This window comes from Tursiops truncatus, chromosome 19 (assembly GCF_011762595.2).
Source record: "Tursiops truncatus isolate mTurTru1 chromosome 19, mTurTru1.mat.Y, whole genome shotgun sequence".
NCBI classification, from domain to species: Eukaryota; Metazoa; Chordata; class Mammalia; order Artiodactyla; family Delphinidae; genus Tursiops; species Tursiops truncatus.
In genome coordinates this window covers 12,116,591-12,141,038 of record NC_047052.1, presented here as the reverse complement: position 1 = coordinate 12,141,038, position 24,448 = coordinate 12,116,591, and the positions used below count along the sequence as shown (strand labels likewise).

At 48.2% G+C, this 24,448-nt stretch overlaps 1 protein-coding gene across 4 annotated transcripts in view; it reads right to left on the bottom strand.

The window, feature by feature from the left end:
- Positions 1-1,883: 1,883 nt before the first annotated feature.
- Positions 1,884-24,448, bottom strand: part of CHST6 (carbohydrate sulfotransferase 6) — a 30,089-nt gene continuing 7,524 nt past the window's right edge. Inside the window, exons 1-4 of one of the 4 annotated variants that reach the window (XR_012328282.1) lie at positions 22,338-22,393; positions 9,080-9,155; positions 6,685-8,257; positions 1,884-5,395 (exon numbers count right to left, since the gene is read on the bottom strand). Coding sequence is in view for 3 of the 4 variants with exons in the window: in XM_019940964.3 (XP_019796523.1) it covers positions 7,054-8,241 (1,188 nt within the window). In the remaining variant the exon portion in view is untranslated. The other 3 variants (XM_019940964.3, XM_019940951.3, XM_019940958.3) reach the window with 3 other exon arrangements.

Genomic DNA, 24,448 nt, shown 5'->3' with positions numbered 1-24,448 from the left:
GATGCAGAACTATAAAACTTTTAGACGGCAATGTTGAATATCCTTATGTCTCATGATGGTGAAAGAGTTCTTAAACTAGATACAAAAAGCAAAGACCATGAAGGAAAGGATGGATAAATTTAATTACTTTAAATTAAGACCTTGTATTATTCAAGAGTTACCACAAAGAAAGTATAAAGACAAGCCACAAACTGGAAGAAGATATTTGCAATACGTATAACTGACATAGGAATAGCATTTAGCACTCCTAAAAATCAATAAGCAAATGATGAAGAGACAAAAGACCTGAAGAGGTACTTCATCAAAGAGAAATACAAATGGCCAAAAAACCCAGGAAAACATGCTTAACCTCATTAATCAGTGAAACACAAAATGAATCACAATGAGGTATCATTTATCAACCACACAACAGCCAAATATTTAAAAGTCTGAGAATCCGATTGTTACTGAGGTTGCACGGCAGCTGGAACTCTGGAGGTGTAAACAGATATAACCATCTGGAATAATGTTGAATGAAGATGTTCATGATCTGGCAATTTCACTCCCAGGTAAATATCCTATAGCATTCATACGAGGAGATACAGACCAGATTGTTCCTAGTAGCACTGTAACAGTACATAACTAAAAACAAGCCAAGTATTCATTGAGATGGATAAATAAAATTGTATTATTTTCAATAAAATACTACCGAGTAGTGGAAAGAAATGACGTAAAGCTGCAAGCAACAACATGATGAATCCCAGGAATGTAAACTTGAGGGGAAAATCTAAGTTGCAGAAAAAAGAAGCCCACACTGTGATTCAATTTAAATCCAGTTCAAAAACTTGCAAAACTAACAATATACTAATTCAGGATATTAACAAAGGCAGTAAAATGATAATGAAATATTTTGGGTACTTGTTCTATTTTTTTTAATATCTATGACATTATAAATATTATATATTATGTCACATATATATAACATTATATTTATATTTATTTATTCAACTAAGGAGGGCCATAGCACAAAAGTGGCTTTGGACACCCTTCATCTCACTCCAAATAAAGGCCAAAGTCCTCACAAGGCCTGCAAGGTCGTACATAATCTGACCCCGGCTCTCCCCATTTCCTAGAATTCTTCCTCTGGCCTACTACACCAGACTCAGTAGCCCCTTGCTGTTCTTCCAATATTCCAGATGTGTTCCCTCCTTAGGATTTTTGTATTACCTATTTCTTTCTACAGTACAATTTACCCATAGTCATCCCTAAATTAACTGCTTTACCTCCTTCAAGACTTTGCTCAAATGTCACTTTCACAATGAGACCTACACTGATCACGCCATTAAAAATTGCAACTCACACCCCTGCACGCAGACATTCCTAATCCCCATGATCCTTCCCTTTAAAACTGGTTGGGGCTTTCCTGGTGCGCAGTGGTTGAGAGTCTGCCTGCCGATGCAGGGGACACGGGTTCGTGCCCCGAGCCGGGAGGATCCCACGTGCCGTGGAGCGGCTGGGCCCGTGAGCCATGGCCGCTGGGCCTGCGCGTCCGGAGCCTGTGCTCTGCAACAGGAGAGGCCACAACAGTGAGAGGCCCGCGTACCGCAAAAAAAAAAGTAAAAAAAAACACAACTGGCTGGGGCTCAATCCATAATGTGTGTTGAATGAATGAATGGAGATGTGGAGGATCTGAAGACTGGGATCAGGACAGCACCAGATTTGCATGGCCAACCAGGTTCTCCAGATTTAACCCCAAGAGAGAAAATACTCAGCTGGCTCTAAGGGCTTGCCACCCCGGGAAAATTCAAAGTCTGGGTTGTGGTGGGCTCTGTGTTCTTGGCCAACTCCTCTCATTTCAGCAGCATTCCTATACCCTCCTGAGGCTACTAAGGCTTTTGCTCTAGTTTTGTTTTGTTTTTTAAAGACTTTATTTTTTAGAGAAGCTTTGGGTTTACAACAAAATTGAGAGGGAACTACAGAGATTTCTCATATACCTTCTGCACTCACACAGTTCACAGCATCGTCCATTAACATCTCCCACCAGAATGGTACATTTGTTACCAAGGATGAACCTATAATGACACATCATAATCGGCCAAAGTCCATAGTTTACCTTAGAGTTCAGTTTTGGTGTTGCACATTCCATGGGTTTGGACAAATGTATATCCATCATTCTATGTACATGTCATCCATGGCATATATCCATCATTAGAGCACCATACAGTGCATTTTCACTGCCCTAAAAATCCTCTATGCTCCATCTATTTATCCCTCCCCTTCACCCACAACCCCTGGCAACTGTTGACTTAAAAAAATGCACAGGGCTTCCCTGGTGGCTCAGTGTTGAGAGTCCGCCTGCCGATGCAGGGGACACGGGTTCGTGCCCCGGTCCAGGAGGCTCCCATGTGCCACGGAGCGGCTGGGCCCGTGAGCCATGGCCGCTGGGCCTGCGCGTCCGGAGCCTGTGCTCCGCAACGGGAGAGGCCACAACAGTGAGGGGCCCGCGTACCTCAAAAAAAAAAAAAAAAAAAAAGCACAACGTGAGAGCTGCAAGTTAAGTTTTATTTGGGGCAAAATGAGGACTGCAACCCAGGAGACAGCATTTCAGATAGCTCTGAGAAACTGTTCCGAGGAGGTGAGTGGAGCTAGAATACATAGGAGTTTTGCAACAAGGGGCAGGTAGTCGGGAACATCAAAAGATTACTGTTAATTGGGAAACCAGATATGTCAAGTTAAGGAATTTAGAGCTTTTCTATATATGGGAAGATGCAAGAGCCTGGGCTCACTGAAATCATTCCTTTGATATGCACCTCAGCTATCTGGGGCCAGTATCCTGTATTTTCACATCCTGGGTTTCCTCACGGTGCACCATGGGGAGTGGCTGCAGTCTGATGGCTGCTAGATGGCAGGTATTCTTTCCTTCCTGAGTTCCCTCAGGGCTCACCAGCTCTGTTGCAATCGCTGGTGGTTGTGACATCCTTTGTTTACTGATATGGCAGGAAATGTTCCATTTCTCACAACCACTAATCTTTTTACTGTCTGAATAGCTTTGCCTTTTCCAGAATGTCATATAGTTGGAATCATACTAAATGTAGCTTCTTCAGACTGGCTTCTTTCAGTCAGGTTCCCTCCTGAATGTCTTTTCATGGTTTGATAGTTCATTTCATTTTACTGCTGCATAATATTCCATCAGGTAGGTAAAAATGAAAATGATTTACCCTGTACAGATGATGGGGAGGGGGTCAATAGAAAAGGGTGACAAGGGCCTTCCTGACACCATTCCAGAGAACGTAAGTCAGTACTCCATTTGGCAATTCCATATTTAAAACATGGATGCCCTTTGATCCATCAGTTCTACTTCTAGTACTGTTTACCATAGACACACAAACTCAGTCACGTCCTGGGGCCTCTCCCATCCCATGAGCTTCGATTCCCAGGACTGATTCTTTTATTTTGCCAAGGAACCTTGATTCCAAAGAGACCAATCCCTCAGTCTCTCTCTGCCTCTTCATCCTATGCTCAATTAACTCCCACCTATTTTTAAAATTATTTATTTATTTATTTAGGCTGTGCCGGGTCTTAGTTGTGGCACACAGGATCTTTAATTGTGGCATGCGGACTTCTTAGTTACGGTATGCATGTGGGATCTAGTTACCCAACCAGGGATTGAATCCGGACACCCTGCATTGGGAGCACGGAGTCTTACCCACTGGACCACCAGGGAAGTCCCTATCTATTCAAACCAAAGGTTTCCTTTTCAAAAATGTTTTCCTGACTCTCCATACTAAAGTAGGTCACCCTCTACCCATTCTTATTTATTCTTAGAGCACAAGCGACACTTATGCATATTTATCTGTAGGACTATTTATTTAACATCTGCACTCCCCACAAGAGCAAGGGCTGTGACTATGTCCCCAGGGCTTAGCCCTGGACTGACTCATTGAAACACTGGACTGGCACTGCCTATCTTTGTCCTGAAACCTGATGTGGGTTCACCTAGAGGCTTGCTCGGAACCTGCTGCGCCCTGTAGCTCATGCAGAGGCTTGCCCAGAGGGCCCCATGTGCAGGGAGCCACATCCAAGAGCCAGTCATCGCTATCATGGAACCTTGGGAGACAGGTGAGAACGGATGAGTCACATAACAGAGGCCGTTAATTGTGTCATCGGTGACCCAAGCAGGGGCAAATGAAACTTGTGGGATGCTACTATCAGGCTGGGCTCTAAGCCCCAACCCAAATGCCTTCCTGAACCCCACTAGGGATCAGTGTCTCCCTGTTCTTAACCTCTGGCTCCATGAACCTCTTGCTCAACCTTCTTTGCCTGAACATACCACATTGCTGGAGACTTCCTAGCCGACTCCTCCACTTAACAATGCGTTCCTTCCAGGCAGGGCCAGCAGGCTGCTTTTATCCCCAGTGGCCCCACTGTCCCAGCCAACTGCCCACCATTCATCATTCTGGTCCTTGAGATGTCTGCAGACAAATGCCAGGATGGTGGTGATCATTTTGTAACATATAGAAACATCAAGTAACTATGTTGTGCACCTGGAACTAATGCAGTACTGTAGGTCAATTATATAATTAAAAGTATAATAAAAGTTTGGAGAGAAGATGAGGTGAGATGGAGGTATTAAATCTTCATCTCTTATAACAGTTATAAACTTAAATTTTTTTTTTTTTTTTTTGCCGGACGCGGGCCTCTCACTGTTGTGGCCTCTCCCGTTGCAGAGCACAGGCTCCGGATGTGTAGGCTCAGTGGCCATGGCTTACAGGCCCAGCCGCTCCGCGGCACGTGGGATCCTCCCGGACCAGGGCACGAACCCGCGTCCCCTGCAACGGCAGGCGGACTCTCAACCACTGTGCCACCAGGGAAGCCCTAAAAAATTTTTAATTGTGTTTTTCTTTTCTTTTTATTGTACCTAAATGAGATGACTGATGTTAACTAAACCTAGTGTTGTAATCATTTCACAATACATGTAAATCAAACCATCATGTTGTACACCTTAAACTTATACCGTGATGTTTGTTAATTCTTTCTCAATAAAACTGGAAACAAACAAACAAAATGCCAGGACCACTCCCTGACCCAGAGACCCACGTCTCTGGGTAATGATCTGGCTTTCCAAGCCTGTGATGGAGTCCTCTGCTGCATCCCCAGTTCAGTTTCCTTGTTAGAACCATAAGTATTGAAGTCAAAGATATGAGTTTGAGTTCCAGCCCATATATTAAGCTATGTGACCTTAGTTTTTCTAAGCCGAAGTCTCCATTAATAAATTCTGGGTTTTAAATACCTTCTCCATGCTACTGTGAGCAGGGGCAGATGGGGGCTTTATGGGGCCTGAAGTTTCTACAGCTTGACGGATCCCCAACTGAGGCATCCTGAAGCTTCAGCTTCAAGGTCAGTATACCTCTGCTCCCTGCAAGAAAAGAAATGAAAAGTGCCAGATTGCCCTCGACCTGCTGCTTTGCAGCGAGGATGTGGGTCTACGGTCCAGGTCTCACCAATCCAAGGCCACACCCAGGCTGAGAATCAGAAGCCAGACCTCCAGGATCCCTTCCAGTGACTGATGGCAATGATGAGGGCAGCTCCCTCACTTCCAGAGGTAATGGGCACAGGAGTTCTGGTGGCAACTGTCAGTCCCCAGACCAACTCTGTATCCCAGTTTGATTTGGGGTATTCTATTTGTGTGGACTCAAATCTGCTTCCCTGTCCTTCCTAGAGGTGCTGTGACCTTTTTTCCACCTTTCTTTTAAACATTTTTTAAGCATGGCTGGCTTTCATTTCCTGAGCTCAGGACTAGCCCTCTACACATCCGGCATCCCCCTACCCACCCCTCCTTTTTTTAAATCCAGCATCCATTTAATAAGACGCTTTGCCACTAGAGCCAGGTGTTGTGGCTCGCAGCTAGGAATCGTACTTTGCTCTTCTCCAGGGCCTGGCACATAAGGACCACAGGAAGACAACCACTCCAGAGCCTTTTTTCTTCCAAGCTCCTGGCAAGCTTTATCTAGTTACATTCACCCCGTGACTTGCCCTCCAGGCACTGATCTTGCTGCCAACCTTTTGCTCTGCCACACACTCTGCCTGGCTTGCTGCCCTGGCCTGCCCAGCCTCCTCTCTCTCCACTTTTCCCCCTCACTGCCTCCCTCCAGGCTTATCTAGGAGGCTCCCTAGATTCTGCACCCTGGACCCAGAGCTCACCACTTCCCACATCTCACCTCGCAGCTGCGGCCCTAGCCATGGCTGCTGGCTGATCCCTTGAGCAAATAAGATGGGAACACCTGATCCTTCTTCGTCCAGGAGACAGGCCTCTGCAAGCCTGACTCACCCTCTCCTCCCCACTGCGGGCCCGAAGCAAATCCCCCCTCCTCCCTTCGTCCTCCTTCTCATCATGTGGCCTTGGACAAGTCCCTTCGCTTTTGCGTTTTGCTTGTCAAACTTTACAGGCTGTAAACTCTAATCTGTATCATACAGGTGAATTATGTTTATTTCTGTGGGTATGTTTATTTCTGTGATGGGGGCATGGGGGCTCCCAGGAGATTGGGGTAGAGAGAGACTAAGGGGAGACCACAAGATAGAGGCACCTTGGCTGATTTCTTACTGAAGATACAGGTGAATATAAAAGCACTGGCTTTGGTGGTGTGTGGTGCCAGAGGCACGGGGTGTGCGTAGGGGGAGATGTACCGACTTCAGGGACCAGCTCACCACAGTGTCCCTCCACTCCCATGCAGGGCCGGGACAGCCTTCTCAGCTGCAGGATGAGGCATCCCAACAGAGACTTAAGGGGAAAGAAAGTGCTGGAGTAGGAGCCAAGTCATCTGAACTTATTCCCTGCGCCCAGAGGAAGTGGGGGCACGAGTCTGCTTTCCATGAAGAGTGTGTGTGGCAGGAATCTAGCTCCTAAAGAGGATTCAAAGGAAAAACAAGAAGTGGGGAGAAAGAAACATAGTCTGCGGACTCGGTCCTTTCCTCCTACGTGGGGGACCTCCCAAACTCCCGGCCTCGTGCGCCCCAGCTCCTTCCCCACCACGCGTGAGTCTCCTGGCAACCGCCAGCCACAGCTGGGGGCCTCTGCTACGGCCCGGAGTGCTCGGCAGTGGACGATGCCCAGCTAAAGCTGCCCGGGCCGCGCGGCAGCATGAGGTCCAGGGCGAGGTCGCGCTGCTCGTCCTCAGAGAACACTGGCCGGTAGCCCAGCAGCTGCAGTGCACCCGCACACAGCTCCTGCACGCGGCGGATCTTGGCAAAGGGCAGCGTGTGGCGCCAGGCCTGCGAGACGTTGAGCGCATCCCTGGACGTAGTCTTGAAGGCCTCACGGCGGGCGCCTGGCCCGACCCCGTGGGTGATGTTGTGGATCCAGGCCTCGAGCTGCGGCGTGAGGCTCAGGCCTGCGAAGGCGTAGAGCGCGCGGATCTCGGGCAGAGGCGCCCGTGCCAGGTCCTCGAAGCGCACCAGGCGGTAGCGGCCGCGCAGGGAGGGCGGTGGCTTGCGCATGGCGGCCTCGGCGATGCGCACGTGGCTGCGGCACACCTCGCGCACCACACGCAGGTCCGGGTCGGCCTCCACCCACTTGCCGTTGGTGCCCAACACGATGCCGTTGTCACGGGCCAGTGCCTTGGCCGTCTGCTCGCGCGAGCGCAGCACAGCCCGCGGGTCGCGCACCAGGTGCACGATGCGCAGGTTGAGCGCCGGGTCGCTGAGCAGCGGGTAGAGCACCTGCAGGTTGAAGAAGCGCACCTCCTTGAGCACCACGTGGCTGTAGGTGCGGCAAGCCTCCTGGGCCAGGCCGAAGGGCCGTCGCGCGCACAGCGGCTTGCACACTGCCTCGCTGCTGATGGCGCCGCGCGGGAAGGCGCTGCAGGCGGGCGGCGAGCACAGCGCGCGGCTCTCCGCCCACTGGAAGAGGTCCGACAGGTTGCGCCGCCACGGCAGGTAGGCGTCGAACACATCCATGTCGCACAGGAAGACGGAGCGCACCAGATCGCGCACCGCCATGTGTAGCGCCACCGCGCTGCCCTGCGACAAAGCGGCCCACACGTGCCACGCAGGCTCCATCAGATAGAAGACATTGGGGTGCTGGCTGAAGAGCTGGCCCACGAAGGACGAGCCCGAGCGCCACGAGGACAGCACCAGCACGTGCACCCTCTCCTCGCCACCCACCGGGGACGGCGGCCTGGGCCGGGAGACTAGGAAGAGCAGGAGGCCAGTCTGCGCCAGCAGGAGCGCGGTCACCGCGGTGCTGGAGATGCGCCGCAGCCACATGCCGCCGGCCGGGGGCCTGCGGAGGGAGAGTGCAGCCGTCAGGGACCGCGACCCGCTCACCCACCCCACACCCCAACTCCTGTCTGGTGCTGCCAGGGAGCAGCCCCGGGACTTGACCACCCCACCTGTGGAGGCCTCCCAAGGCCACGGCCGTCTCAGTTGGGCGCCCTTCCGGGAATGTGACTTTAAGACATGAGCCATGATCCAGGCTTTACAGAGCTAAAGGCCAGTTGCACAATACTATGGGGCAGTGTTTTTTCCCTTTTCTCTCTTTCTCTCCCCACGCCCCCTTTTCTTTCTATCCAGAGGGGGAAATATATTTAAAACAGAATTCCTGCTTTTCACTTAAAATTCCTTTTAGGGGAAAAGTTGTAGGTAGTTTAGCTAAATAGCTTGATGGGTGATTTGGCAGAACCCTCCCTGGCTCCGCCACTTCCTAGCCTATGATCTTGGACCAAACGCTTCATCTCTCTGTGACTCAGTTTATCCCTCTGTAAAAAGGGGATTAATTCTGGTTCTGGAGTATTGGGATGAGCATGGAGGGGCGGGGCATTTCTCATAACTGAAAACTTGCACTTTCTACGTAGTGTGCTTCTGCATTGACTTTTTAAACAAGCAGATACAACTTTTGTTATTAAAAATAAACATATAGACAAAGAACAGCAACTGTTGCTCTCACCCATGGAGAGTGAAGTGCTGCAGGATTCCCAAGGGAGGATATCCTTCTGGATTCGTGTAATTTTGCAGAAGAAACGAGTTAAGGGAGAGGTAGGATGGAGACAGAGAAAGGGAGAGATGAGGGCAGAGTCAGACCCCTTTCCATGCTGAGGTTACTCACTGCTGTCCAGGGCTGCTGGGAGAGCTGCCCACCTCGGTCACAGATCCATGGGAGATGCCTGGAGGTTTTTCAGGGCCTGGGAAAGCAGGAGGGAAGCTGGGTCAGAGTCCCACAGGAGGAGATGGCCCTGCACACTGGGAGGGCTCTGCCTTCCCAGACTGACAGAAAGTTCCCCACGGGTGGGAGTGTAGCTGTCCTGCCCCTGGCTGGAGCTGGGCCCAGACCAGCAGGCAGCTGGATACATTTTTCCAGATGGGAGTGAAATAACCGTCTCTCCTGCTGGGTTTGAGTTCCTCTGATGCCACTCAGAAGCTGTGAACCCTGGGGCAAATGACTTAACTACTCCAAGACTCAATATCTTCCTCTGTAAAACGGGGATGATAACATTTGACCTTAGGGTTCTTGTGAGAGATGCTGCTACAAAGACATACGAGGAAAGGGCTTGGTAAAGTGCCATACACGCCCCGTGTTACTGTTGTAGCGTTCAGCTGTGTCTGGAGAGGAGGAACCATGGGAAGTCCCCACCCAGATAAGACCCCTGAGGTCACCTACGCTTGGAATCCCAGCTTCTCCCAGGCCCCCTGTAGCCCCCAACCACCCCTGAGTCCTTCAGTGGATCTTAAGAATGTCACCCTCCCGGGGGGGGGGAGGGATAAACTGGGAGATTGGGATTGACGTATACACACTATATATAAAGTAGATAACTAGGGCTTCCCTGGTGGCGCAGTGGTTGAGAGTCCGCCTGCCAATGCAGGGGACACGGGTTCGTGCTCTGGTCCGGGAAGATCCCACATGCCGCGGAGCGGCTAGGCCCGTGAGCCATGGCCGCTGTGCCTGCGAGTCTGGAGCCTGTGCTCCGCAACGGGAGAGACCACGACAGTGAGAGGCCCGCGTACCGCAAAAAAAAAAAAAAAAAAGTAGATAACTAACAAGGACCTACTGTATAGCACAGGGAACTCTACTCAATATTCTGTAGTGACCTATATGGAAATCGAATCTAAAAAAGAGTGGATATATGTATACGTATAACTGATTCACTTTGCTGTACAGCAGAAACTAACACAACATTGTAAACCAACTATACTCCAATAAAAATTAATTTAAAAAGAAAGTGTGGAACGAAACTGAGTTATTTGTAGTGAGGTGGAAGGACCTAGAGACTGTCATACAGAGTGAAATAAGTCAGAAAGAGAAAAACAAATACCATATGCTAACACATATATATGGAATCTAAAAAAAAGAAAATGGTCAGAAGAACCTAGGGGCAGGACAGGAATAAAGACGCAGATGAGAGAATGGACTTGAGGACACGGGGAGGGGGAAGGTAAGCTGGGATGAAGTGAGAGAGTGGCACGGACATATATACACTACCAAACGTAAAATAGATAGCTAGTGGGAAGCAGCCGCATAGCACAGGGAGATCAGCTCGGTGCTTTGTGACCACCTAGAGGGGTGGGATAGGGAGGGTGTGAGGGAGACACAAGAGGGAAGAGATACGGGGATATATGTATAACTGATTCACTTTGTTATAAAGCAGAAACTGACACGCCATTGTAAAGCAATTATACTCTAATAAAGATGTTAAAATAAATAAAAATTAAAAAAAGTGTCCCTCAGAGTGTCCTACAGAGTGAAAGGAACACTGAGCCCAGCCCCCACACCCCGAGGCCCCAGAGTTTTCTCTTCTTTGCACTGCTGCTCCTGCAATGATCGCAAGGATGAGCCAATCTGGAAGGAAAGGACCTGGAAGTTTCTTTCCTCTTTCCTTTTGCTCCCCACCAAGCCACCTTCACTGTCCACCTCACCACTGAGGGAAGCTGGCATCTAAACCGTGAGCAGAGCCCATATCTACCTCTTCCCCTTATCAGGAGGCTGCAGGATCGGGTGGAGGATGCCCAACAGCTCTGTCACCTGCTGAGTCCAGAACTGCCTCCTGGATACCTCGCCCACTCCTGGATCACATTGAAGACGAGGACAGCAGCCACCCACCTGCTCTGCACACGTCACCTCCTCTCCTCGAGGGTGTGCTTCCTGAGAACAGGGTGCAGGAGAGGGAGGAAACTCGAACACATATTTGCTGATATAAATTACCTCAAGTGCTAGGTGATTTAACTCAACGGCCCCTGAGGTGGGCATCATGATCTCAGTTTTTTAGACGAAGGGCCCAAGGCTTGGAGAGACAGCAGGGAAGCTGGGACCCCAACCCAGGACTTCTAAGTTCCTGGCACTTTCTGTCATAGACTGCTGGCCTCTCCCATCCCTGGGAGATCCCTGCAGAACACAGGACCCTGATTCCTGGGCCCAAACACAGCTGCCCAAGCCAGCCCTGCCCTCCCCTGGGTAAGGAGGATCTTGATCCCAGGCCAAGGTGCTTGTTACATGCACTCCAGGGATGCCAGGGGTCTTCTTAAGTGACTCACACAATACGGGAACTGTTATCTGATCCTGTGATTGGAACTCAAGAACTAGAAAAGGGATGGAAACATCCTACCCACGCAGAGTGTCCAGAGAAGTCCAGGTCTCAGCTGGGAGTTTTGTGAGAACATGCCTTATATTCAGCGCACCCACCAACTGCCCCAGGGTTCAAGTTACAAAGAACATGTCAGGCAGGCACTGTGATGGGTACTTCATCTTCATGATTGAATTTTCTTCTCCCCAAATCCCTAGGAGGTAGAAACTATCCCTGTCTGTTTTAATTGAGGTAGTGGGGCTCAGAGACATGAATACACAGCTGGTAATGGGCAGGGCAGGGGTTTAAATCCAAGTGCCAGACCCCCAGGTGTGGGACTCTGGGTGGCCCCTCTCCTAAGCCTTTGCTCAATGAAGTCCCCCATCCTGGAAGGGCCATCTGCCTCTGATATGAATTCTTTTCTTTTTAATTTTTTGTGGGTCTATATTAATTATATGTCTAATTTTTGGAAAAGGTGATACAAAGAGGTGGCATAAAATTTGAAAGGTACAGGCGAGGGAGTCGTGGGCTCAGGTTTTATTTGTCAAAATTAGAAAAGGGGCCCCATCCTCCGGCAGACACAGCCCCACATCAGAGAGCAAAGGGCCATTCAGTCAACAGGAAGTGATGTTCTCTGTCCCCTTTGCCTCCCCCCAAGCCCACCTCAGAGGCAGCCCTGTCTCCAATTTCCGCAAAGTCTTTGACGGTGATGATGATGATGTTTAAATTAATTATATATTTCAAGGGAGACGGGTAGGAGTAAAGTGCAAGAGGCCACTGAAGGAATATAAAATTCCTCTTCCTACCCTGATAACCAGGACCACCTTACAGAGTTGCCTTTCTCAAGTCACTGAAGATTTTTTGTCATAAAGCATTTTAAAAATTTACTTTTGTCAAAATAATACACAGAGCTTGAATAAGCATTAGGTATCCCTGGAAGTTTATACAAGACAGTGACCATATTAGCTTCCCCTGGGAGGGGAGTGAAATAGCTGGGAAAAGATATTTCACAACAAATCCCTTTTTTTTTTTTTTTTTTTTTCAGCCAGCCGCTTGGCATGCAGTTAGTTCCCCAACCCGGGATCGAACCCATGCCCCTTGCAGTGGAAGCGTGGGGTCTTAACCACTGGACCGCCAGGGAAGTCCCCACATTTGATCATGCCATTCTCCTACTCAGCAACCTTCAGCTATCCAACTTCACTTCCCATTATTCCTAGCCAGCATCTTATATTTCAGATAATCTGGAATCACTACTGTTCCTCCAGCAAGCTCCATGCTCTCCTACCCCTCCACTGTGAGTATCCAGCCCTGAGTCCCACCAGAAGTCATCTCAGCATCTCTGAAGACACCTCATCCCTGCCTCTCTCCAGGCACACACCGTTCTGCCCTGTGTGACACTTTGCCTCTCCTTCTTGCCTGTGAGCAACTTGAGGGTTGGGATGGTGGGTTTTTGCAAGGGAGCATCTGTTCTCAGGTACCTAGTGTGGGCTTGGTACTGCACAGGTGCATTGGACAGGGCTGTCTGTGTTCATTCAGAACCCATTTCCCTTTCTTTTGGTAACAGCCTCTAGATTTTTCTTTGAGGAACCACCCCTCACCCACATAAAGCACGTGTGGTTTGGGTAGGGCTGATCCACCACCCCCTGGTTCTTAGGGAGTCCTGTGTCTCAAGCCTGGTTCATCTGTATATTCCACACACTATCTCCCTGCCACAGCGACTGGCTTAGGAACGGACATCAGCCCCAAGTCTAATCCCAGGATTTTTGCAGGTTTGAAGGGAAGAGGGAAATTGCCTAGGTATAAAGCCAATATAGGAGAGAAATGAGCAGAGAAAAGAAAGACTGGGAGCCCATGAGCAAGCTGACGGCACCAGATCCAGCAGTGCCAAGATTCACCCATGTACTTTTCAGTTGGGGTAAATACTCCATTTTTGCTTAAGCCAGCATGAGTTGAGTTTCTGTCACTTACAACCAAGAGTTCTGATTAGATAGTGGATCCCCTTGGTGGGATGGGTTGAGGGTAGAACTGTAAGGGAGCATGGGCAGAGAGAGCTTCTAGGGGCTGGTTATGCCCTGTTTCTTGATGGAGGTACTAAGTACATGAGCATGTTCAACTTGTGAAAAGCCACTTTTATGTGAACTGTGCTCTTATCTGCATGTATATTTCAATAAAAAGTTAAGAAACCTCTAACACCATATACAAAAATCAACTCAAAATGTTTTAAAGACCTAAATGTCACACTGAATACTATAAAACTCCTAGAAAAGGACTTCCCTGGTGGCACAGTGGTTAAGAATCCTCCTGCCAATGCAGGGGACACGGGTTTGATACCTGGTTCGGGAAGATCCCACATGCCGCGGAGCAACTAAGTCCGTGCGCCACAACTACTGAGCCTGCACTCTGGAGGCCACGAGCCACAACTACTGAAGCCTGCGTGCCCAGAGCCCGTGCTCCACCACAAGAAAGCCATTGCAATGAGAACCCTGTCCACCACAACGGAGAGTAGCCCCTGCCCGCTGCAACTAGAGAAAGCCTGTGCGCAGCAACAAAGACCCAATGCAGCCAAAAAATAAATTATAAAAAAAAAACTCCTAGAAAAAAACATATGCAGAACACTCTGATGTAAACTGCAGCAATTTTTTTTATCTGTCTCCTAGAGTATTGCAAGCAAAAGCAAAAATAAACAAATGGGACCTAATTGAATTTAAAAGCTTTTGCTCAGCAAAGGAAATCATAAAACAAAAAGACAGGAGGGAGACGCAAGAGGGAGGAGATATGGGGATATATGTATATGTATAGCTTATTCACTTTGTTATAAAGCAGAAACTAACACACCATTGTAAAGCAATTATACTCCAATAAAGATGTTAAAAAAAAAACAAACGAAAAGACAACCTACAGAATGGGAGAAAATATTTGCAAACAATGCAATTGACAAGGGATTAATTTCCAAAATGTATAAACAGCTCAATATCAAAACAAAAAACAACCCAATCAAAAAATGGGCAGAAGACCTAAAATAGACATTTCTCCAAAGAAGACATACAGATTGCCAACAGGCCCGTGAAAAGATGCTCAACGTTACTAATTATTAGAGAAATGCAGCTCAAAACTACAGTGAGGTATCACCTTACACCAGTCAAAATGGCCATCATCAAAAAGTCTACAAATAATAAATGCTGGAGAGGGTGTGGAGTTTTCTCCTTTTCGGAAGCTTCTACACTGTTGGTGGGAATGTAAATTGGTACAGCCACTATGGAGAACAGTATGGAGGTTTCTCAAAAAACTAAATATAGAGCTACCATATGATCCAGCAGTCCCACTCCTGAGCATATATCCGAAAAGACAACAACTCTAATTCAAAAAGATACATCCACCCCAGTGTTCACAGCAGCATAATTTACATTAGCCAAGACATGGAAGCAACCTAAATGCTCATCAACAGATGAATGGATACAGAAGATGTGGTACATATATGCAATGGACTATTACCCAGCTATAAAAAAGAATAAAATAATGCTATTTGCAGCAACATGGATGGGCCTAGAGATTATCATACTAAGTAAGTCAGACAGAGAAAGACAAATACCATATGATATCACTTATATGTGGAATCTAAAAAAATGATACAAATGAACTTATTTACAAAACAGAAATAGACTCACAGACATAGAAAATAAACTTACAGTTACCAGGGGGAAGGGGGGGGGATAAATTAGGAATTTGGGATTAACAGATATACACAACTATATATAAAATAGATAAATAACAAGGACCTACTGTATAGCACGGGGAATATCTTATAATAACCTACTATATATATATATATAACTGAATATATATAATATATATATAATTGAATCACTTTGCTGTATACCTGAAACATTGTAAATCAACTGTACTTTAATAAAAATAAATAAATAAATAAATAAATAAATTTAAAGTACATGGGACCTACGGGACTTCCCTGGTGGTCCAGTGGGTAAGACTCTGTGCTCCCAATGCAAGGGGCCCAGGTTCGATCCCTGGTTGGGGAACTAGATCCTGCATGCATGCTGCGACCAAGAGTCTGCATGCTGCAACTAAGAGCCCACGTGCTGTAACTAAGACCCGGCATGGCCAAAATTTAAAAAAAAAAGGAAAAAAAATATATATATAGGACCTAAAAGAAAAAGTAAAGTATATAGATACTGGAAAATCTGTAAATGTCCTGAAATTTTATATGAAATTCTTTAGTGTATTTACATATACTACTTCATTCTGTAAACATTTATTACATGACTATTATGTGCAAAGTATGAAACTAAATATCGACATGTGGCCACTGCCTTCAGCTTAATTTCTAGCTGAGAAGGTCACCATGAAACAAGTGATTATTTAACCACAAGCATAATAAGTGTAATGGAGGGGAAGGACAGTGCTATGGGAGCCCATAGCTAAGGGCGAGTAGGGAAATCTCTCCTTAGGAAGCACCTGCTGATGGATGAGTAGGGATTAACCATGGGAAGGGCTGTGTGAGGAACAGGCAGAGAGAAGGGTTTGGGAGTAGTCAGATGAAGCAGCATCTCTAAAGGCTCTGAGAAGAAGCATTTCATGTTCAAGGGTCTGAAGGAAGGCCGAACGGGCTGTACGTACAGTGTCTCAAGAAAAAGAAAAGAAAGAAATCATCCCATTGAACCCAGTCCCATTCATTGCAGATTTTCTGTTAAAGAAAGCAAAACCTAGTGATACATGCTTTCCTGGATCTCACACAGCTAGACACTGCTGACAGGGCCACAGCCGAGGATTTTCAACTTGTACTTGCCCTATTCTATACAATCTACCCAGAACTGCTCCTTGAATTTCCCCAAACCTCTTTTATTCCCTCGCCCTCACTATACATAGAACATCATTTATGTAAAATTATAATTAGAGAAACAATACCTGCCTCAAGGAATGTGAAACAGATTTGGTTCAGTAAGAAGTATGTGAAGAGGAAAGTGTCGGGACTTCCCTGGTTAGGGAAGTGGTTAGGACTGGGTGCTTTCATTACCGAGGGCCCGGGTTCCGGGTTCAACCCCTGGTCATGGAACTAAGATTCCACAAGTCACGCAGCCAAAAAAAAAAAAGAGGAAAGTGTCCTACTTACTGAAGCATATTGTTTCCATAAATACAGTAATTTGGAGGGAAGGAAAAGGGACTGAGAGGAAGGAAAAGCGCTCTGTCCTGCTTTCTATAATAATGGCCAATATGATAGCCTGTAAAATCTCAATTAACAAGATAAGGCAGAGAGAAATGCTAATTAATTTTATCAAAAGGCCTGGAGACCTTGTTTTGTATCCAAGACCAGCAAGATTAGGTCTCCCATAGTAGAGAGCTGGGATCCTGTGTATTCAGGCCACTAAGACACGTTGCCCATTGGCACATGGGAGAATATGGAACTGGTCCTGCACTGGTGGGAGGTCACTGCAGCTTTTTAATTCCTGTCCTTTCAGAAACACTAGCTGTATAGTCATAAATTCAATGCCTACAAACTATAAGGCTTTCAAAGAATGGGATCAATTAAAAAAAAAATGATCCAGGGGCTTCCCTGGTGGCGCAGTGGTTAAGAATCCACCTGCCAATGCAGGGGACATGGGTTCGAGCCCTGGTCCGGGAAGATCCCACATGCCGCGGAGCAACTGAACCCATGCGCCACAACTACTGAAGCCCACGTGCCTAGAGCCTGTGCTCCACAACAAGAGAAGCCACCACAATGAGAAGCCCGCGCACCGCAACGAAGAGTAGCCCCTGCTCACCGCAACTAGAGAAAAGCCTGTGTGCAGCAATGAAGACCCACCGTAGCCACAAAAATAAAAAAAAAAATTTAAAAAAAAATGACCCAGCTATTTAACCCTGACGCCACATTTCAGGAAGCAGACTGTGAAGTAACCTCTTATTTTTTCCAAACAAAAAACAACCTAACACTAAAATCACTGGATTGCTTTACAAAAAAAGTTAAGAATCCTGCCTGATGGGGCTTCCCTGGTGGAGCGGTGGTTGAGAGTCCACCTGCTGATGCAGGGGACACGGGTTTGTGTCCCGGTCCGGGAAGATCCCACATGCCATGGAGCGGCTGGGCCCGTGAGCCATGGCCACTGAGCCTGCACGTCCGGAGCCTGTGCTCCACAACGGGAGAGGCCACAACAGTGAGAGGCCTGCGTACTGGAAAAAAAAAAACAAAAAAAAAAGAATCTGGTAAGATAGTTAAGTGTCATGTCAGGGATTGTCCCAAAGCGTGAGTGAGTCGATGATATTAATAAGTATTTGCTGGGGCTTCCCTGGTGGCGCAATGGTTAAGAATCCGCCTGCCAACGCAGGGGACATGGGTTTGAGCCCTGGTCCAGGAAGATCCCACATGCCTTGGAGCAACTAAGCCCGTGTGTCACAGCTGCTGAGTCTGCACTCTACAGCCCACAAGCCACAACTACTGAGCCCGCACACCTAGAGCCTGTGCTCTGCCACAAGAGAAGCCACCACAATGAGAAGCCCGCGCACCACAGCGGAAGAGTAGCTCCCGCTCCCCGCAACTAGAGAAAGCTCATGCGCAGCAACGAAGACCCAACGCAGCCAAAAATAAATAAATAAATAAACAAAATAAAAATAAATATTTGCTGAATTGATATCAGGTCCTCTGTTATCCAAATCCAAAGGGAGTAACTCCCCACTTGTCCCGTATTTCTTTCTGCTGAGCATCTTAAAGTTTTGATAGCTTCTAACCATCCCTGACTAATTCTTGTCCTGAGAGACACAGGAAGGTGCTATTGTCCTACCTGATGTGCAGATGGGAACACTGAGCTACAGGACAGGGGAGGCTTTGCCACAGCAGGGCCCGAGCGGGAGCCCAGGGATCCAGCTCTCCGGGCAGCACTCACTTGTAGCTCTGCTCTGCCGGCCCTTGACTCAGCAGCTCCTCTGGTCACCAGCCTCTCCCAGCCCTGGCACAGAATCTAAGGGAGTGAAAGGTAATACTAGGTACAAATCCCTGGCTCAGATCTATCTCATTTTGGCATCAGCTGGAGGCCATCCCTGTTCAGGAATCCCAAAGGCTAAAGAAAAGAGATTCCGGATGAGGGATGCGTGGACTCTAGGCGTCAAGGGCTATCCCTGTAGGCAAACCAGCTCTAGTGGAGGCCAAGGCATCTGTTACGGAGAAGGCTGACAAGGAGGGCAAGAAAGAGGAGGAGAGACGAAGAGGGAAAGAGAAAAGAAAAACAAGAGACAAGGGAAAAGCAGTAAGGGAGAAAAGGGGAGAGAGAGGAGGAGAAAGATGGGTGTCTACAGTGGAGTGGGAAACATGGAACACCAGTTAATACTACCTGTTGAGGGCTTCCTATATGCCAAGCCTTTCCCACCCATCTTCTGATTATGAAATCAGGATTACCCCACAACAACCCTATGAAGTGCATCTGATGCTCATCCCTATTTTACAGAAGAGGAAACTGAGGCTTAGAAAGATTTATGAACTTGCCTAAAGGACCCACACAGCAGCAAAGTCAGAATATGAACCCCAACTGTCTAACTTTAGAGCACTTCACTATATAATATCAAGTGGAAAAAACACAACAAAACATCCAATTGTGTTAAAAATACATGAACATCAAAGAACACCATCAAGAAACTGAAAGGATGGGCTTCCCTGGTGGCGCAGTGCTTGAGAGTCCGCCTGCCTACGCAGGGGACACGGGTTTGTGTCCCGGTCCGGGAAGATCCCACATGCCATGGAGCGGCTGGGCCCGTGAGCCATGGCCGCTGAGCCTGCGCGTCCGGAGCCTGTGCTCCGCAACAGGAGAGGCCACAACAGTGAGAGGCCCGCGTTCCGCAAAAAAAAAAAAAAACTACAATGAGATACCCATCCACTAGGTTGACTATAAGAGAAAAGACGAATAATAGCAAGTGTTACTGAGAACATGGTAGAACTGGAGCCCTCATATGCTGCTGGTGGGAATGTAAAATGATGCAGTTGCTGTGGAAAACAGGTAGTCCCTCAGATAATCATAGAGCTACCATGTGATCCAGTGATCCCACTCTACAATACCATAAATCCAAGAGAACTGAAAACATATATCCACACAAAAACTTCTTCATGAACTTTCACAGCAGCATTAATCATAATAGCCCCAAAGTGGAAACATCCTACGTGTCCATCAATCGACGAATGGATAAACAAAATGGGGTGTACCCATATAGTTGAATATTATCTGGCAATAAAATGAATACTGATACGTGCTACAACATGGATGAACCTTGAGGTGATTAACGCACAACACTGAATCTACTGTAAACCAGTGAATTGGAAACTTTAAAAGGGTGAACTTTAAATTATGTGAATTATATCTCAATAAAGCTGTTATTAAAAAACAAAAGTCATGACTATGTATAGAAAGAAATCCAGAAGGATGCATGCTGAATATCAGTGGCTATCTTTTCATGGCCAGATTACAGGTAATTTTTTTTCTCGTTATTGCTTTGCTGCATTTTCCAGGTGGTCTCCAAGAGACTTTTATTACTTTGTCAATCATAAATTATCAGTTCTATTTCACTGGTTCAAGGAGGCATGGGTGGAGTTTGCCTGCTTCAGCTTTCACTGCAGGGAGAGAGGTGCCTGCAAACCATCTCCCACCAGACCTGAGTACCCAGGTGGCCAGAGGAGAGGGGCATGGGAAGGAACTACCTGAGGGGCTGGTCAAGGGCCCCCAGCCCACACTCAGCCTCAGGGCTGTGGGCTGGTCCAGGCTGTGGCAGGAGACGTGCCTGGCCCTAAGCCCTGGCCACATCTGCCGTCTCTGCGCCTGCCCCGAGGAGCAGCTGTGTGGCATCAGCCAGAGGCAGGGAGGCTACAGTTGCACACCCGGATGCTGCTGGAGAAAACAGATCTGCCTGCAAGAATCTATTGGGAAATGAAATCAAATTAGTCTGGGAAAGGAGCCTCAAGCCTCCTTGGCTCAGAGCCACCCCGGGGGCATTTCAGAGCAGATGAGCAGATATCAACACATAAATCCCTTTTCCCTGGCTCTGAGCTTTGGGGATTCTCAAAGCACACCTTACACAGCACCTAAGTTGGTCTAAATCACAGCACCTGATGGCTGAAGTACCCTAAAGTCTGGGGCACCCACCTCTTCTCTGCAGTAACACACACAGGGAATGGGTGTAGAGGGTGCATGTTTTGCACATTCCTTTGTGTTCCCCCAGGTGTGGACTGAGCTCTCTTATATATACAGGGATAGTCTGGAGTGTCCTCTGGTTTATTTTTTAATCTCTTATTTTGATTCATTTATTTTTAAAAAGTAAATCATTCTTACAAGTCAATGACATAAAATGAAAAAAGGAAGGGACTGTTTTAGAAGAAAACAACTCAAAACACAAAACAGCCAAAGACAACATGTGGACCTTGTTTGGATTCTGATTCGAACAAACCCAGTGCGAGAAGATATCTGTGAGGTAATCAGAGAAATTTTAATGTGGACTGAGTATTAGGTGATATGGGGAAATCATTGTTAATGCTACTATCACCACCCAGAATACTCTTGTTCATGCATTTCTGTACCTAACTCCCCTTACTAGACTAGAAGTGGGACCCTATCTCATTAGAGGGCGTAGGAGCAGCACAGGTGCTAAGAGTGTGAACTCCACTTGATCACTTACTGTGTGATCTTGGGCAAGTGACTTAACCTCTCTGTGCCTTTTTAAGAAAAATCTATAAATAGGGGAAATAATATAACATAACTCATGGGCTTGATTTGAAGAGTAAATGAATTAATATTTATAAAGCACTCAGAACAATGTCTGGCACATAGTACACTTATAAGTATTTGTTCAGGAATCTCCCAAATCCTGGGTCACAACTATATTCTGTGAATCCAAGGGAAAGCCTTTTCATAAGCAAAGCTCAAGGACAATAGCCTAACCAGGTCCAAGTGACCCTAGCACCCTAGCCGCAGAAAGTGGCAGGCCTAGGCAGGGGCATTACATACAAAACAGAAGACAGTGAATAATGGCTAAAAGCCTGGCTCCTGAAGCCAGATTGGGTTAAAATCTCGCTCTACCACCAGTGAGGTGCGTGACTTTGAACAGGTCACTCCTAACCTCTCTGTGCTTCAGTTGGCTCTTTTGTAAAGGAGGCTCTAACAGCGCCTACCACACGGGTCCGGGAGGAGTAAATGGAACAATCCAACCCTTAGCATAGCCAACGCTCCCTGAGCAGCAAGCTCTTATGCTCTGGTACTTGGCTCACTCGCTCATGGCTTCACCTCAGCCAAGTCCTTTCTGCTCTTGAGGCCTCAGTTTTCCCATCCTCATGCCTCCAGTACAAGAGGGAAGAGGAAAGAGAGTTAACATTTGCTGGGCACCTATGCTGAGGCCGAGAGAGGTCTCTATTGCTGCCCAAGACCCAGCAGCGAGAAGCAGGGGCCGCCAGACTCACATTCAGCTGGATCTGGTTCCAAATTCACTCACCGAGCTGCTTTTCCTCCAGAGTTCCCTGGAAAAAGCCCTCGGAGAATTTTCTAGATTAAAGCCATACCCTTTGAAACTCAAATTTCAAGAGACAAGGGATCCCCAAGCAGTGATCTCCTGGGCAGCTGAAGCCCCAGGAAGACACTTTCCAACCCGCACTCGGGGCGGCGATGCTCTTTTCACGTTCTGATAAAACCACAACCACCACCCTCAGCTCCAACTCGCACAGCCGACCCGGCCGCAAGATCAGGGCCTTCCCAGTTGTGCCACACTGGCTTAGGCCCAGGCCGCGCAGGGTGTGGGCATCCCGAGCGGAGAGAGGACGAACCAACGTACCCCAAGCGAGGCGTCCCAGCCCGACTGGCGCGGCGGGAGGCAGACGCCTCTGGCCCCAGTCTCAGCAAAGGCTCCTGGACGTCTTTTCCAAGCTCCTCTCCACAGCCGCTGTCTCCTCGCCGGGAGAGTCCGCTGCGGCTGATTTGTTCCGCAGGGTCCCAAGGCTATGAAGGGGTACCCAGTGACACCGGGGAGAGGGCTCCAGGAGGCATGGACTTGAGAAGCGGATACTAAGATATTGGAGGCACCTGGAGACCCAAGGCGGCGGGAACCAGCAAACAGGGCAGGATTCCCCCTGAAAAAAGAGAGGTGTCGTAAGAATGCGATGTTGGCGGAGCAGACCCGGGGCAAGGACAAGAAACAGACTCGGGCCCTCCTGCCCCGGAGCCCCCTGGGTGCCCGGCCCCGCGCCCCGCGCTACCTGGGCGGCCGCCGGAGGCCCGCGGCGCTGCTCTGCGCTGCCGGCCCGAGCGGAGCGCGCACAATGAGGCGCTTTCAGACGTGGCTGCTGTCCCGGAGCCGGCGGGCGGGAGCCGGAGCGGGAGGGAAGGAAGGAAAAAGCCGGTTGGCCCCCGGCTCCGGCTACCCTGCCCACCTCGGGCGGAGGGGCCACGCCTCGGGGGAGGGGCGGCCGTCCAGCGGCGGGGGCGGGCGAGCCCCGGGGAAGGAGGGCACAGGTGGGCCCGGGGGGCTGCCGGGGGCGCCCGGCTTGGCCAAGGATGTCAGAGGGCGCTCGCAGAGTCAGCTCTCATCCCACTAATTGACCAAAAAGTTGTCTTCCCCCTCCAATCCCCAGAGAAGGGAGGCTACTGGGAACACAAAAGGCCCTTGTGAAGGAAATCGAATCTTAATTTTGCCCCTCCTCCTTCTCGGTGGCATCCTCACAGCTAAAGGACTTGGAATCCAAACCGCTTCCCAAGCCCCCAGCCTCAGCCCTAAACCAAGCCCCAGGCACCTTGATGCCAGGCGGATCCGCGCGGCCTCCCCGGGTAGTAGCCGAGCTGGGGGCCGGGACACCAGGTGGCCCTCAGGAGCTAGGCCTGCAGCTGGCTGTGCCCCTCTTTCTGTCCCCTCCCTGCTCTAGCCTCAACTTGATAGCAGGTCCCGATAAATACAGGGTATGTTTCAATAAATAAAGATGCTATTTCCTCCTACAAATAACGGAGCAGAGTCCAAGCACCTGAAAAAGAAAGAGAATTCTGACCTCTTGTAATCCGCTGTGGGATCTAAAAGAAATCTCTGCCGCTGGAAGTATAAATTAGTGCATTCTTTCCAGGATGCGGTTTGGCAAGATGAATTAAAATCCTTATGAACGGGCTTCCCTGGTGGTGCAGTGGTTAAGAATCCGCCTGCCAATGCAGGGGACATGAGTTCGAGCCCTGGTCAGGGAAGAGCCCACATGCTGCGGAGCAACTAAGCCCCTGGGCCACAACTACTGAGCCTGTACTCTAGAGCCGGCAAGCCACAACTACTGAAGTCCGCGCACCTAGAGCCCGTGCTCCGCAACAAGAGAAGCCACCGCATTGAGAAGCCCGAGCACTGCAACGAAGAGTAGCCTCCGCTCACCACAAGGAGACCCGCATAGCAACAAAGACCTAACGCAGCCAAAAATAAATACATAAAGTAAATATATTAAAAAAAATCCTTGAGAACATCATAAGCTTTTGAATTCATAATTTCTTTCTAGGATCTAAAGAAAATAAACTAGCAAAAAGGATTTATAAGCAAGGTTCATAGACGTGTTGTTTATGATAGAAAAAAATGTTAGAAACAAAAGATTAAAAAGATGTGTACCAGAAAGCCAACAGTGATAACTTCTAGGGAGCAATTTACAGACAACTTATTTTCTTTAGGTTTCTGTAATTACACATTTCCCCCAATAGGCATTTAGAACTTATGTGGTCACAAAGAACCAAAACTTCTTTTACAAAGCATGAACATGAAGAGAAAGGAAGAAAGCTTTAATTGCTTTATCAATCTTACATGATGGGACCTCACCTGATTCAAACAGAAACTGGAAAATCATTTGGCAAAATAAGGGATTCCCCCCTGCCAAAAATTAATTGTCTCAAACCATGATGTAGTGATGGGTTACAGTCCAATTAATAATA